Source organism: Armigeres subalbatus, chromosome 1, assembly GCF_024139115.2.
Source record: "Armigeres subalbatus isolate Guangzhou_Male chromosome 1, GZ_Asu_2, whole genome shotgun sequence".
NCBI lineage: Eukaryota > Metazoa > Arthropoda > Insecta > Diptera > Culicidae > Armigeres > Armigeres subalbatus.
In genome coordinates, this window is record NC_085139.1 from 309,150,056 (window position 1) to 309,165,671 (window position 15,616).

The following is a 15,616-nucleotide window of genomic DNA, read 5'->3' on the forward strand; positions in this document are numbered from 1 at the left end:
CGAAGGGACTCGAGAATGCCCCTGAAACTCGAACTACGCGCATCACCCTATCCATCGTTGCCTTGATCAACCGTATCAGTTTATCCGGAAATCTGTTTTCGTGCATTAGCTGCCATAGCTGGTCCCGATCGATTGTATCATATGCGGCTTTGAAGTCGATAAATAGATGATGTGAGGGCACGTTGTATTCACGGCATTTTTGTAATACCTGACGTATGGCGAACACCTGGTCTGTGGTAGAGCGTTCACCCATAAATCCCGCCTGGTACTGCCCCACGAACTCTTTAGCAATTAGTGTTAGCCGGCGGCATAAAATTTGGGAGAGTACCTTGTAGGCGGCGTTCAGTAATGTGATTGCGCGGTAGTTGCTACAATCCAGCTTATCGCCCTTTTTGTAGATGTGACACACGACACCTTCCATCCACTCCTGCGGCAGAACCTCATCCTCCCAAACCTTGGTAATCACCCAGTGCAGCGCTCTAGCCAGTGCTTCACCACCGTGTTTAAACAGCTCTCCTGGTAGTTGGTCAACTCCAGGGGCTTTGTTGTTTTTCAGCCGGCCGATCTCCTCCTGAATTTCCTGGAGATTCGGAGCCGGAAGTCGCATGTCCTGCGCGCGTGCTCCTAGGTTCATTACCATACCGCCACCGCTGTCTGCCACATCGTCATTCAGATGCTCTTCGTAGTGCTGCCGCCACCTTTGGATCACCTCACGCTCGTTTGTAAGAAGGGTCCCGTTTATGTCCTTGCACATATCGGGCTGTGGCACGTGGCCCTGCGCCTAGCTGCTCTTCCGCTGGGAGTGCCGCTTCCAGCTGCTGCGCGTAGTCTTGGACTAGTCTACCGTCTTGCAGCCGCCCAATGTTTAGCCGCGGTGGACGACTCCGACGCGTGTTGATCACCGTCGAGAGTTTTGAGCGCAGGCATACTGCAATGAGGTAGTGCTCGGATTCAATATTCGCACTGCGGTAAGTGCGTACGTTCGTGATGTCGGAGAAGAATTTACCGTCGATTAGAACGTGGTCGATTTGGTTTTCCGTTACTTGATTAGGTGATTTCCATGTGGCCTTGTGGATATTCTTGCTGGGGAAGAAAGTGCTTCGGACTACCATTCCGCGGGAGGCTGCAAAATTTATGCATCGTTGGTCGTTGTCGTTTGATACGGTATGCAGACTATCCGGTCCGATGACCGGTCTATACATTTCCTCCCTTCCTACCTGAGCGTTCATGTCACCGATGACGATTTTGACGTCCCGCAGTGGGCATCCATCGTATGTCTACTCCAGCTGCGCATAGAACGCTTCTTTCTCGTCGTCGGATCTCCCTTCGTGTGGGCAGTGCACGTTGATGATGCTATAGTTGTAGAAACGGCCTTCTATCCTCAGCTTGCACATCCTTGCGTTGATTGGCTGCCAGCCAATCACGCGTTGGCGCATCGTTCCCAGCACTATGAAGCCGGTTCCCAGATCGTTGGTGGTGCCACAGCTTTGGTAGAAGGTAGCCGCTCGATGCCCGCTTTTCCACACTTTCTGTCCTGTCCAGCAGATTTCCTGCAGCGCATCGAAGTTGCGGGGATGTAATTCATCGTAGATTATCCTGTCGCAACCTGCGAAGCCTAGCGACTTGCAGTTCCATGTTCCAAGCTTCCAATCGTGGTCCTTTATTCGTCGCCTAGGTCGTTGCCGATTGTATCGAGTCGTATTATCTTCTATGTCATTCGTAATAGTTGTTTTTAAAGGCGGCTTATTGGGCCTGCGCAAACCTCCTGTCTCGTCGGAGGGCCGTCGTGTTAGGGCTGTTTAGCGTCCCACCTAACACTAGGATTTGGGCTTGTGCGCTTTGAGCGGCACACGGTCGCTTTGGCGGAGCCTACTTGCGAATACATGCAGCTTTTTATAGAGGTTTAACAGGGCCCACTGTCAAACCCCACCACATCCTAGGCAAGCGCCACAACTCGCAGATGGCCTGGGGAGGGATCGTCAAGCCCTTGGACATAGTCCCTGCTGCCCATGACTTGGTTAGATGGTTTTGGGATATCCTGGGTCATCCAAACTATCCTTGAGTTCCGAACTTGCGATCAACAGCTACGACACTAGCTTTTCTCGTCACTAGGAACTTGGATATGTATTCAAGCATGTCCATAAGATATTCCAAAATTTGTTTTGGGGCATCCTGGTGTGAACTATTTTGTAGCAGGTTCTAACGGGCAAATCGATTATTGCTGTGTGCGTATGGATATAGAACACCCCCTGCTGTAGATGTAAAAATTTCAGCAATGTATGTTATAATTAATTGCATATTATTCGGCAACTCGGCCGTTCGAAAACCATTTTTTTGTTAAATATCTTGGTTGTGCATATGCACAGCACATGTTTCGAAATGGACAAATTAATATGAAATTTGCGAAAAAGAATCCACGGGTCTTGGAGGGGCTCGAACCCTCAACCACTTACTCTCTAGATAGTAGAGTTGAGGGTTCGAGAGAGTAGGAGGTTGAGGGTTTGAGTCCCTCCAAGACACGTGGATTTTTTCTCGCAAATTCCATATCAATTTGTCCATTTCGACACATGTGCTGTGCATATGCCCATCCAAGATATTTTAAAAAAATATATAAGTTAGTCTTCTAAAAGCAACCAAGCGAGCTAGTCGCGTTTGTCCAGTTTGTCACAGTTGTTCGTCGGGTCTGTGGTTCTGGGAAAGCGTCGGGGAGTAAGTCGCGAGATTTTTGGGTCAACGTAGAAGGTTGGTCAAGTTCTGCAGTTCGGACGCAGTTTACAAGCCGTAGACAGGATTCACAGCCGCGCGTGGTGAAGTTCGGGTCGTGATCGCGGACAAAGGTTCTCGAACAGTAGATCTCGGAAACAAAAGAACCGCGTGGACAATTGATCAATGGAAGCAAATGGTGGCTACAAGTAGGTAAAATGTCACGAAGCGGCGATCAAGAAGCTGCGGCATTGAAGGCGGAGTTAGAGGCTAAGGTTGCCGAAATACAACGCTTGCAGCAGCGGCTGACCATCGCCACGAGAGAATCGGCGAACAATCAAGACCAGGCAGTTGTTCGACGACCAGATTTTCGCGAGTTGAGAGAGCTAGTCAGCAAGTTCAACCCGAAAGAAGCAACTTGTCTGTCGGCACAAGAGTGGATTCAGGAGATCGAATCTACGGCCACACATTATGGCTGGGATGACGCGACCAAGCTGCATTGTGCTCGTCTGAATCTGGAAGGTTCCTCAAAGTTGTGGTGGGCTGGTGTACAGGATCAAGTGAATACATGGACGCTGTTTTCGCAGAAGTTAGTGCGCGCGTATCCGTCATCACGCGATACCATATACTACCACACTCAGATGACCAAACGTAGAAAACTGCAAGATTGAAGAAACGATTGAAAAGTACGTTTATTCACAAGTAGCCCTCGGAAAGCGTGCTGGCCTAGATGAAGCTGTAATATTGAAATATACAATCGGTGGTTTGGGAGAGTTCGTCTCTAAATGCCGAGTACAGCTGGGAGGAAAAATTGAAACGGTTGAGGAGTGGATTGAAGTGGATGGAGGGTATGGTCGATACACCTTCGGAGTCAACTACTACACGAGTAGCCGAGAAGAAGAGAGAGAAGGTGGTGAACTGTTATCGATGTAATCAGCCGGGACATAAAGCTGTAGCCTGTCCCAGCGCAGTGGAAAGGTCTCAGGTGGAAGGTTGAGAGGATAGCCAAGAGTGTACTGCATTTTCGACTCGTGACGGACATTACCATTTCCTTCGGATGCCGTTCGGGTTGGCCAATGGCTGTTCCGTGTTCCAGAGGGCAATGAACCAGCTGACGGGAAAACTCCGAAAACAGGGAATTGTGGCCTACATCGATGACTTGGTGATTGATGGGAAAAACGAAGGAGAAATGTTGGAAAAGTTCGCAAAACTGCTAGAGGTGCTCCAAGAAAGTGGTTTTACGATCAATCTCAAGAAGTCACACTTCTTTAAGACGTCAGTTGAATTTTTGGGTTTCGAGGTGTCGAGGAAAGGAATCCGGCCAGGCGCGGTGAAGACTCGTGCTGTCGCAGAGTTCCCGATGCCGGAGAGTGTGCTACAGGTTCAGCAGTTTCTTGGGCTGGCGGGATTTTTTCGAAGATTCATCCCACAGTTCAGCATCGTAGCAGCCCCTCTCTTCTCACTGCTGAAGAAGGAGGCGAAGTTTGAGTGGAAAAGTGAGCAAATGCAAGCATTCGAAGAGCTGAAAAAGTCGTAGACTGAGCGCCCTCTATTAGTGTTGTTTGACCCGAATAGTGAGATAGAGCTCCACACAGATACATCACAGGACGGGCTAGCAGGAATTTTGCCAATGCACACAAAAGAGGGTTGGCGCCCGATCAGCTATTACAGCAAGAGAACATCAGAAGCGGAACGAAAATACCATAGCTATGAGCTGGATGTGTTAGCGGTGGTCTCAAGCGTGGAACGATTTCGCCATTACTTGATAGGGAAGTTTTTCGTGTTGCGAACAGACTGTAGGGCGGTGAAAGACACGCGAAACGAGACACGAATGCACTCACCGAGTATGACTTTCGACTAGAGCACAGACCAGGCAGCTCTATGAGGCACGTCGACGCGTTAAGCAGAAACCCGGGCGAGGAGTGTGGATCCAGTCATGTGTGATATGATGTCTATCGAAGTGAGCAATACTGACTTTCTTGTGGCTTTACAAAGACAAGATCCCCGCTTGTGTGATATCATCGATGTATTAGGAAGAGAACCCGTGAGTGATGAAGAGAGGCAAATTAAACAGAACTATCGGTTGGAGCAGCACAGATTGGTGAGATTAGTGGAAGGTGAGAAGTGTTTCGTGGTACCCACTCGAGTTCGTTGGCGGCTGGTTCACACCTACCACTTCGATGAAGAGAAGGTGTTGCAGCGATTGCAGCAGAAGTTCTGGTTCCCGAAGATGCGCAAGTATGTCCTTTTGCTATCGACTTGATGCTTTGACTGCTTGCTGTATCGATCGAATGTATCGATCTTCTTTGCCGATACCTGCAGCTAGCGATACACACAAAGCTTTCCTATTTGATTTCGAAGAACTTGCTCCTTGTTTCTGAGGACAATTCACAGCGAAATGCCCCGGTATCTTGCAATTGAAACAAGCACCATTCTTTCTTTCTGCATTCCCTTTATTTCGCTTCGACTTCTGCTTTGAATAGAGGGCGCCTTCACTGCTGAAACTCTTCAGCGGCCATTTGACATCTTGGATAATCATCGTCTTCACAACATCAGCAGTTAATGCAATTCCTGAGGCTTGAAGACCTATCACCATCGGATTATAGTAGTTCTTATAGGCAGTCCTTTCAGGAGCAAAGACGCCAGACACTGATCGTTGACTTGAAAACCAATTTCTCCTAAATCATTTGCAGCCGTAATCAACTGGTCAGCTTCAATGGATTCGCAATCTTCTAACTTGACAGTTGTAAGTTTGTCCAGCAGACCGAACCTCCGGATTAGTCCATCGTCCTGGAACGCTTGCTGCAGTTTCTCCCATGCTTCCTTTGCGGTACCAGCATTCTTGACTAAACTAAAGTTGTGCTTCTCCAAGCTTAGGCATATAGTTGCAAGTGCTCGATCACTCATATCCGGATCAACCGCCACATTCGCCGATGGTTTTACTGCACGCCACGTCCCTTCTCGTATGAGCAACATTTTCATTGAAAACGCCCACTATGCATAGTTCTGCCTTCCCTTCAATTTCTCTATGGCCGGTAAAGCTACTGCACTTCTAAATTGCGTCCGACTAGCAGTTAAAGACCGCACACTGCTTCCGCTTGTAGCCGGTCCATCACCTTCGCCTGATTGTCTCGCACTTGTACCAGTACGCCTTTCACCATCTGAATTGGAATTATCCCGTGGAATCATCCTTTTGAAATTGAACGAACTATTCTTGATTTGACTACTTCAAGCTTTGACCAGCTCTGTGCCCATAACCTCTTGCGAGTTAATAAGACGCGTGTATACTGGTTGGGCTCAAAGGGACTAATGAAAATTTATTTAACTAATTACTTCAATTAAACAAACTAGGTTGCTACTAAGCAGCGCTTGGTTACTAGGCATAACGGTGCCCTAATATCGTGGGTTACTAGCTCAATACACAACAGAAAGCCTTCATTCCGCTACCAATGATAATGGTCTGCGACTTGTGACCTTTGCTGTTGCTAGAAGGATGGCAATAAGCAGTACCTACTTCGCACGTAAGAATATCCGCAAACACACCCGGCAACATCCGAGTGGAGACACTTGCTCACAGATAGACCACGTGCTGGTCAACGGACGACATTTCTCGAATGTTATAGATGTAAGGTCCTTCAGAGGTCCGAACATCGACTCGTCACGAATTCACGAAACAACAAAACGATGCGTTTCAATATCCAACGCTTATCAGTTGAAGGAGTTGCAGATCAGTACCACCAGAAGCTGGACGAACGGATAGGAGATGCCACCGGATCTGGCAACGTCAAAAGATTGTGGGAAAACATCCACGAAGCTGTGGCAACAACAGCGCAGGAAGTGTTGGGCACTGCACAGCCACGCCAACGAAATGGTTGGTTTGATGAGCAGTGCCAGCGAGTGACGGACGAGAAAAATGTTGCTAGGAGTCGAATGCTAGCGGCTCGTACCCGTTTCAACAGGGAGCTACACGGTGTAGCACGGGCAGAAGAGAAACGAATCCACCGCAGAAAAAAAGGCAAGACGAAGAGATTGTGATAGCTGAAGCGCAGGAGAGCATGGGTAGAAACGATATGCGGAGGTTTTACGCAACTGTAAATTACGCGCGGCATAAGACCAGTGCCCGCCATGTGCAATAACCGAAGGAGTTTGCTGACAGACAAGACTATGGTGGCAGCCAGATGGAAGGAGCACTTCGAAGATTTGTTGAACGGTGAAAATGAAGGTGTATTAAGGAACAGGACGGACATAGTCGGCGACGGTCAAGCTGTGGAACCACCAACGCTGGACGTGGTTAAGAAGGCTCTAAAGGAGTTGAAAAACAGTAAAGCTGCTGGGAAGGACGAGATCCCTGTCAAGCTTCTCAAATACGGAAGTGAGCAGCTGCATCAATCAATCCACCACATTATCCTGAAAATATGGGAGGATGAAGAACTGCCTGCCGACTGGTTGGATGGTCTTATATGCCCAATCTATAAGAAAGGGCACAGACTAAAGTGTGCCAATTACAGAGGGATTACTCTTCTGAACTCGGCGTACAAAATCCTGTCGCGTATCCTGTTTAACAGACTGAGGCCGCTTGAGGAGTCCTTCGTCGGCGAATACCAGGCAGGTTTTCGTGAGGTCCAATGGTGCCTCGGCTATCTGGATCGTACGTCGGCTCGTTGATGGTGTTTGGGCTTTGTGGCATATTGCAGGCTAATGCGCTATAGTTGATAGTCCCAATTACTTGGCGGTAGAACCGCTGTTCTAGGAACTTAGCCGCTGGGTTTTCGGGATGTTCTTTGTCGCGGCAGTGTGGGTTCTGGCGATGTGCTGGCGATACTCCTCTTTCCGGCAATCCTGAAGCCAGAAGGATATCTGCACTTTCGCGACACTGTTGATTGTCGAGTTCCCGAGCAACACACTTGTCATAAATGAGTTTGAGGGCGAGATCCGAGAACTATCCTGGAAGTCAGCGTTGGTGGAGGTCTGAGGGGTGGGTTCAACGGTTGTGAAGAAGGTGCGGGGCTAAGCCCTTCCGGTTTCTCGATGGAAGTGAGTGTGTCGTCCATCGAGTCTTGTTTCTTAGTTCCGGCTGGTTGGGGACTTGATGCTGTGAGAAGGAGCTAGCTATCAATGATTTTATCGAAATCGGTCTGGAGCTCAACGTTTCTTCGGAAGCTTCTCTGCATCATGACTTCCAGTTTGCGAATCCTCTCGTCTTTTTCAGCGAGGACAGCAAGGAGTGTAGCGACTGTCAGTTTGTCTGATCCACATAACTCTGAGCGCTCTTCAGGCACCCTCCGCGTAGAGTTTCTCGTAGAGGTTTGACCTGCGTTGACGACATCGGCGAAATGGGTCATTCAAAAATTACGTAAGCACATATGGGGGGAGGGGGGTCTGTCATTTTCTTACTCTTCATATAAACAAAAAATAATTTGGATGGGAAAAATCTTACAAGGGGGGAGGGGCTCCAAAAAACAAGAAAAAATGCTTACGTAATTAGTGAACGACTCCAAAGAAAGCTCTCCACTCTTTTCCAGCTGCAGGATACATCAAGCTTCGGGGTAGGTACAGTCCCAGTTGGCTTTTATCTGTTGGACGTCGTTTTCTATTCTATACGCCGGGCAGGCTCTATTTCTGCGAGAGTGTTGGCCACTGCTACACTTGGCGTTGTGGGGCTTTAGATCTAGTGGCGTTGGGGGCTTTAGATCTAGTCTTAGTGTGTCCGAACTCCCATCAGCACTGCATGGTAGACGGGTAGTATGGTCTAGTTGGGCACCTCAAGAAACCAAAGTAGATGTACTCTGGTCTTGAGGTCCTGCTTAACGTTACGACAAGGAGGGGAGTGTTCTCTCTCCGTTCACCCTCGTTCCTAGTGATCTGGAGGATCTGAATCTCAGAACGGGGGAGGGTCGTTTGGCGGGGACCCATCCGGCCGAAAGTCATTTGACCGAATGCCACTAGGCTGAACCATTAGGCCGAACAAACCATTAGGCCGAAACCCATCTGGCCGAAAAACCCATTTGGTTGAATATGTTATTTGGCGGAATAGGACGTTTAGCCGAAAAGGACGGGGAAGGGCCGTTTGGTCGAATACCGTTCGGCCGAATGCCATTTGGCTGAATGCCACTGGGCCGAAAGTTCTTTGGCCGAATATAGCATTTGACCGAACAGACCATTAGGCCGAATAGGACATTTGGCCTACACTGAGAAAAATGGACGTATGATTTTCAATCAAACGCCTTATGAAAATTTGCCACAAGGAATCGGTATGAATTTCAATATATTGCCTTATGAATGATGATTTTCATTTAAAAAAAAGTGAAGTGCGGCAGACTGGATTCGAACCATGGGTGTCGGGGTTGAGAGGCCGGTATGTAAACCACACGCCCATCGACGCTTGAATACTCAGGAAGGTAACTGCGTATAAGAAGCACTAATGGTGGAATAATCGGCCGAAGATTCATAAGGCGCCAGTTATGAATTTCGATAGTCCAGTTCGCTGAGTGTAATAGAACGTTTGGCCGAAAAGGACATTTGGCCGATTAAGATGCTTGGCCGAAAATGACGTTTGGCTGAATTGGACGATTGGCCGAATTGGACGTTTGGCCGTTCCGAATAGGACATTTGGCCGAATAGGTCATTTGAAAAGTGCGATTTGAGGAGTGAGAAGTGAGACAGCTCACTATTAATTTACCATTTCTCACTGCTTACTGTAAAAAGTGAGAAGTGAGAGATGAGAAGTCTATTCGGCGAAGTGAGTAGTGAGACATCCCACTACTCACTTTTCACAGTGAGCAGAAAGTGAGCACTTTTTACACTGACAAATGAGAAGTGAGTTGTGGGACGACTCGCTTCTCACTCTAGTAAGATATTCCAAAACTTACTTTTCACTTTGAGAAGTGAGAAATGAGGAGTGAGAAGGGAGACGTTTCACATCGCACTCCTCATTTCTCACTTTTCAAATGACCTAGTCGACCAAATGTCCTATTCGGCCAAATGACCCTTTCGGCCATATGGCTTTCGGCCAAACAACTTTCGGCCTAGTGACCTTCGGCCAAATGGCATTCGGCCGTACGGTATTCGGCCAAACGGCCCTTCTCCGAACATTTGTGAAGATGGTAGAACTGTACACCTGCCTGAAACATGAGGAAACAAAAGTTCTATTGGTGGTGAATGCTTCAAAGACAAAGTACTAGTGGGCGTAACGGAGCGCGACAAGGCCCTCCTGGGAAACAGTGTTACAATGGACGGGGATACCTTCTAGGTGGTCGAGGCATTCATCTACCTTGGATCCTTGCTAACGGCTGATAACAATGTCAGTCGTGAAATACGAAGTCGCATCATATGTGGAAGTCGGGCCTACTACGGGCTACAGATAAAATTGCGGTCAAATAAGATTCACACCCGCACCAAACGTGTCATGTAGAAAACGCTCATAAGACCAGTGGTCCTCTATGGACATGAGACTTGGACCATGCTCGAGGAGGACTTACAAGCACTCGGGGTATTCGAGAGATGCGTGCTTAGGACCATTTTTGGCACACCGCCAGAGAACGGTGTGTGACGGCGAATAATGAACCACGAGCTCGCCCAACTCTACGGTGAACCCAGTTGGAAAAATACAATGGGCAGGGCATGTTGCAAGAATCCTGGACAGTAACCGTGCACAGATGGTGTTGTGGTGTTCCCTTCGACCCGGCAGGTACAAGAAGTCGTGGAGCGCAGCATGTGGGGTTGGCTGACCAGGTTCACAATGAGTTGGCGAGCGTGGGGAGCAACCGAGGATGAAGAGATGTGGCCTCGAACCATGTATTGTGTCGTCAAATAGTTGATTCATTGTTATCTGTTTAGATGTAAGCCTAATAAATTAAATGAACGGAAATATGACTCTTCTCCCGCTTAGACGTGTACGGGGGAAAACTGGATTTATTTCTTGCAGCTTTTTGTGGTCATTGTCATTCATCACTACCTCTTAATTATTCAAATAATTGTTCACACTGAATCACGATATTGAATATGTGAGCTTTTCTAACCACTTTTCTTTCACTGTGCAGCATTTTGAACCTCATTACTAAACATGTTTATCAGCAAGTTGAATGCGGTACTTACCCTTCGGGGTCAACTTGAAGATATTGCGCAGTCCGAGCAGATTAATATTCTGCTCCGCCTTACACGACTTCTTCAGATGGTGGATCATGTAGTAGATGTGATCCGTTTTGAAGCCACACGGTACGCACGTCAACATGAGTTGGCTCCCACGAAGCAACATAGCTGCGGCACTTCCCGGACGTCCATCTGAAACGATCGCACCAAATAAACACAACCATTCGTATCTTCCCAGAACACACGTACCTTCACTTTTAATGCTCTGCTGCAGGTTCAACGGACTGAGCGAACCGCCACCGGCGGCGGCGGCTGCGTTCTTCTCGCTCGAGATGAGCAGCAAGTAGTCGAAACAGATCCGCCGGAAAATGTGCTTTTCCGACAGGCTGTGGATGCCGATCTTCTCCAGCGAGGTCGTGTAGTAGTTGCAGCAGTTGCACTTGATCTGGACGTTGTCCGGGTGCGGTTGGGTGCCCTCGCAGTCTCCGTTGAACTCCCGCTCGACCAGTTCCGTCTTCGGTTCCAGCAGCAGCGTCAGGGGAGAACGCGAAATTTCACCAATGCTTGGCATTTCTTCGTACGGAAATTTCGTTTCCTCCGGCAGGGGGAAGATCAGCGAGAGTTTCTTGAACAGCTCCGGGCCGCAGAATTGTTTCAGCTTGCCGATGGCCTTGTCCCGCCCTTCGAGCAGATGAATCATCAGATCAAGTCGCTTCAGGTGGGCTTCCGTTTTGAGATGGCGTTCGAGGTCGTGTTTGTCCGCCGTTGGCGACCGGAAGCCGCACAGGTGACACTCGCAGCTGGCCGCCGCGATCACTATACTATCCATTGCAATGTTTGAGGTGAGGCGATCCTTGATCACGTGCTTCTTCAGCTCTTCCAGGTTGTTGGTGTCGAAGTCCGAGCAGATCAGACAGGTGTAGTAAGCCGACGGGTCCAGTGTGAGTCTGATCGGAGGTTCGAAGTGGAGCGGGTTTTTGTCTTCGTCTAGCTGTTGTTGGAAGTCGATGGGGCCGGTTGTGCTGCGATCGGGTTCACTGCCACCGGAAAAAGGTGAGGGGTTGTTGAGGAAGAGGGATTCTGGCGTGGGGGTGCTGTTGGCGGTGCTGACTGGGGTGGGATCGATGGGAGCAAACGGGGACGATGGGATGGACAGGGACTTGAGAGAACTGTTGGTGTAGTCTTCCACGCGGTTGAGGGGGTTGTCTTCCTTGAGAGCGTTGAGGTTCAACGCACTCAAGTAGTCGAGGCCCTCCGGTGAAGACATGGTTTGAAGGTTCTTCAGTTGACTATAGCTGGATTGCAGGGAGTTCAGATTGCTGATATGTTTTTCGCTGGTCATGTGAATTCGCAGGTTTCGAGCTATGTTGGTGTCGTAGTTGCAGATGTCACATTTGAAGAAGGACTTTGACCGGTTGGCATCGTAGTTGCTGTGCTGAGTTTCTTTGACTTGCTGTTGGGTGAGCTTCGTGGTTAGGGACAATGGTGAGGTGGCTTGCATGTATTGGTTGCGAGACGTGTTAACCTTCTCGTTCGTTTGAAGGGTTGCAAGATTCAAAAAGTTCTGATTACTTTTGTTCATCATTCCGTTCAGATCCTGCATGTTATTCAGATGTTTGTCGCTTTGCATATGAATAGACAGGTTACCCTTCGTAGTGGTGGAATAGTTACAAATGTCGCAACGGTACGGTTTGTACCCGCAGGTGTAGGATTCGCCCCTCGCCAGACGGGGATGTTGTTGTCCAGCTAGGCAGTAACTGCAGGCTGTTTCTCCGTCCGGGTGCTTCTCCCGCATGTGGATTTCCAGCGTTTCTTGGTACTTATAGTGCCAATTACACTGGGGACATTTGAGCGTTTTGCAGGAATTCCTCGTGGAAATATTTGGTGCGAAGGAATTGCCGCGGAACGCCCCTGTCGGATCAGTCTCCAATTTCTTAACGCTTATCTGGTGTTCGGGCTTTAGTTCTTCTTTGAGCGTGTCCAGCCCCTCCGGTCGGAAGTTGTTGGCAGCCATCAACTGTTTGTAAAGATCCATTGCATTGTACTTTTTGGCCAGGTGAAAATCGCTAGCTCCATCGACGCCTGTGCTGACGGTAGCCGCTTTCGCTGCCGCCGCTGCCAGTGGATTCGAGTTCATCAACTCCAGGAACTTGTTTTGTTTGCTGTACAGATTTTCCGCAGCCGACAGCATTTTTTGCTGAGTCAGAAAATCTGCCAACGCTTTTCCGCTGGCTGCGTTCTTTTCTTCTTGCACGGCAGCCGCGGCGGCAGCAGCTGCTGCCACCGCAACGCTTTCGTTCATGGCGTTGTTGTACTTTTCGGCCGCCAGCTTCCAACTCGCCTGCAGCTTGTTGTCCATGTCGTAGAGCATACTGCTGGGGGTGAGTTTCGGGAAGCCACCGTCGAAGCTGATGGAACCGGGGCTTTTATCCGGCGTTTGTAGTTGAGGCGATAGTTGTTGCTGCTGTGGCTGTTGGTGTTGCTGTTGTTGTTGTTGTTGTTGTTGCAGTTGTATCGCCTGTTGTTGATGTTGCTGCTGCTGTTGGAGGGACTGTTGTTGCTGTGGAGACGTTTGTTGACTTCCTCCATTGCTGTTGATGCCGCTCCCGCTTCTTATCCGCTCTTCACTATCCATCATCGTCGTCTTAATGCTAGTGCTAGTGTTGATGCTGTTGTTGTTGTTATTGGTGGTGCTGTTGGCTGAAGATTTCTCTTCGAAAGGAACCAGGAAGTAAAACTGCCTCTCCGTGTTGGTCTGGATGATGGCGCTGCTGTAGTTTCTCTCGAGCAACATTCGCTCGTAGTCATTCAGTGTGAGACTGTGCTCCATCTTGGCGTGGGCGATGAACGATCGGCAAGTGCCGAAGCTGAGCTTACAGCTGAAGCACATCAGAATTGCCTTGTGGCCAGCTTGTGTCGATGCGGTAGACGAAGGTGACGACGAACTGAGATTCTGGGCCTGCTCTTCGCCGACCGAATCTCGTCCGCCGTCGCTACCGCCAAGTGGCGACGAGGAAGTGTCTGACTTGCTGCCGGTGCCGGTGGTCTCCTTGCTGAACGAGACAATTCGGAAGGAATGAGTGCGAGGATTCGAATTGTTGTCGTTCTTAGGAGAGGCCGCCGGATCGATGATGCACGTGTTGTCCTGGCAGATGATGCGGCCACGAAACCGTTCCACATCTTTCTGATACTCGGGCAGAGACAGGGACAGGGCGCTGACAGGTGTGGAAGCAGTGGACGAGGTGGCTGTCGATGCTGCGATGGCCGCCGCTGTCAGTGCTGCTGTGACTGTGCAACCTGTCGGCGTTGGTGTCGCTGTCGCCGCCGTTGGTTGAGCCGTCTTCACGGTGCTGTGCGAGGCAGTCGATTTGGTGGAGGGACGTTTCTGCAATGGGAAAATCAGTTATAAGCAATTGTAATTCCGATCGACCAAAGCTTCGCGCTTACGCACCTTGTCGGCAAGAAGCTGAATGATCCGCCTGTTGTCCACCGGTTTCGACAGCAGCTTGAAGATGGCTCGCGTGAGCGAATCGTTCGGTACCGGGCTGATGGTGTCGTTGCATAGCTTCAGTATCCGCGATTCCCTGTGTTTCAGATAGAACTGGATTTTGGTGGAGAATTTTGCGTTTTTCCGAGAAGCCATTTTGTGTTTGTGTTTTTTGATTTAAAATGTTTGCGAGTTACGTGTGTTAGTTTACAATTGTTTTGTTTTAATTAATTTAATATATAATAATTTTGTTTTTAAAATTTAATTATAGTTAAAATTAATTTATAAATAATGCGAGGTTTATGATTTTGTAAAACTTTTTCTAAAGTTTAAATCTTAAAATGTATTTTTTCTCGTAATTTCATTATAGCTAGGTGTGTTTGTTTCATCGAACGGGATATCTGCAATGGGTAACGGAGAGAGCGGAAATGCAAGAACGGGGAAAGTTAGGATTTTGGTTCTGTAGGACCGCGGGGGGAACACCTTTGTAGCACGCAGCCAAAGCTTGTTACCATTGATGATGGCCGTCCGTTCGGCGCCAATGTGACTTTTTGATGATACCAACAGGACCATTTGCAGCCTTTATGGTCCCGTTGGATCAGTCACATTTGAAAGAATTCTTTTGGTGATTTGGAGCCTGGTGTTGGCTCGTGATACATAGAGATAAAACGCTAAATCATTTACAATGTGTTTAGTAGAAGTTCATACAAATCAAAAAGATTCCGTAATATTTTATTTCATTCCGATAATTTATTTGCATCTCGACAGGTAAGCGAATTTCAATCTTTTTGTGACGTCGCTTTGTTATCGCCTTTCAAAGCAAGTCAAAATCGTAACAAAAAATCAGTTAAAAATGTGAATCGATGGATAAAAATAAAGTGTGAGGAAATTAATAGAACTCACTTTTTTGATTTTCCTCCCTTTTGAATATAATTATTCCACCTATTTAATTTATTTGGCAATGAAGAGAGTTTTTCAACAGAATTTGACTTTGATCCTCAACGAATGTATTTAGCAGCAGTTTGACAGCAGGTTCCCAATGGAATCGGAATCCGTGGCAGATTACAACAGCCTACCGGATTTCTAACGAAATCCATTCCGATGTGAGAACAATACGTCAGGGATTACCGGCGGGATTTGTCCCTTTCCCCAGAAAGGATAAATTTTGGTTTACGAATGAGACTAATGTCGCCTTTATGACAGGATGTGCCCCATCCTGGCTTCTTTGCGTGATTTTTCACTCCTTTCCGAAGGGATCCACTACGGCTCCAACCGAGATCAGCAGCTCGATTCTGACTATCATTCGCAGTAGAACCCGGTGCATAATTTCAGTCGGGA

General features: G+C 48.3%; 1 protein-coding gene across 2 annotated transcripts in view; it reads right to left on the reverse strand.

The window, feature by feature from the left end:
- LOC134207902 (zinc finger protein 2) overlaps positions 1-15,616 on the reverse strand; it is a 75,069-nt gene that overhangs the window by 28,740 nt on the left and 30,713 nt on the right. For both annotated transcript variants that reach the window (XM_062683943.1, XM_062683942.1), the window contains exons 2-4: positions 14,243-14,679; positions 11,041-14,176; positions 10,798-10,983 (exon numbers count right to left, since the gene is read on the reverse strand). In XM_062683943.1, coding sequence (XP_062539927.1) covers positions 10,798-10,983; positions 11,041-14,176; positions 14,243-14,434 — 3,514 coding nt within the window. In that variant the 5' untranslated portion in view covers positions 14,435-14,679. The remainder of the gene's footprint in view (positions 1-10,797; positions 10,984-11,040; positions 14,177-14,242; positions 14,680-15,616) is intronic.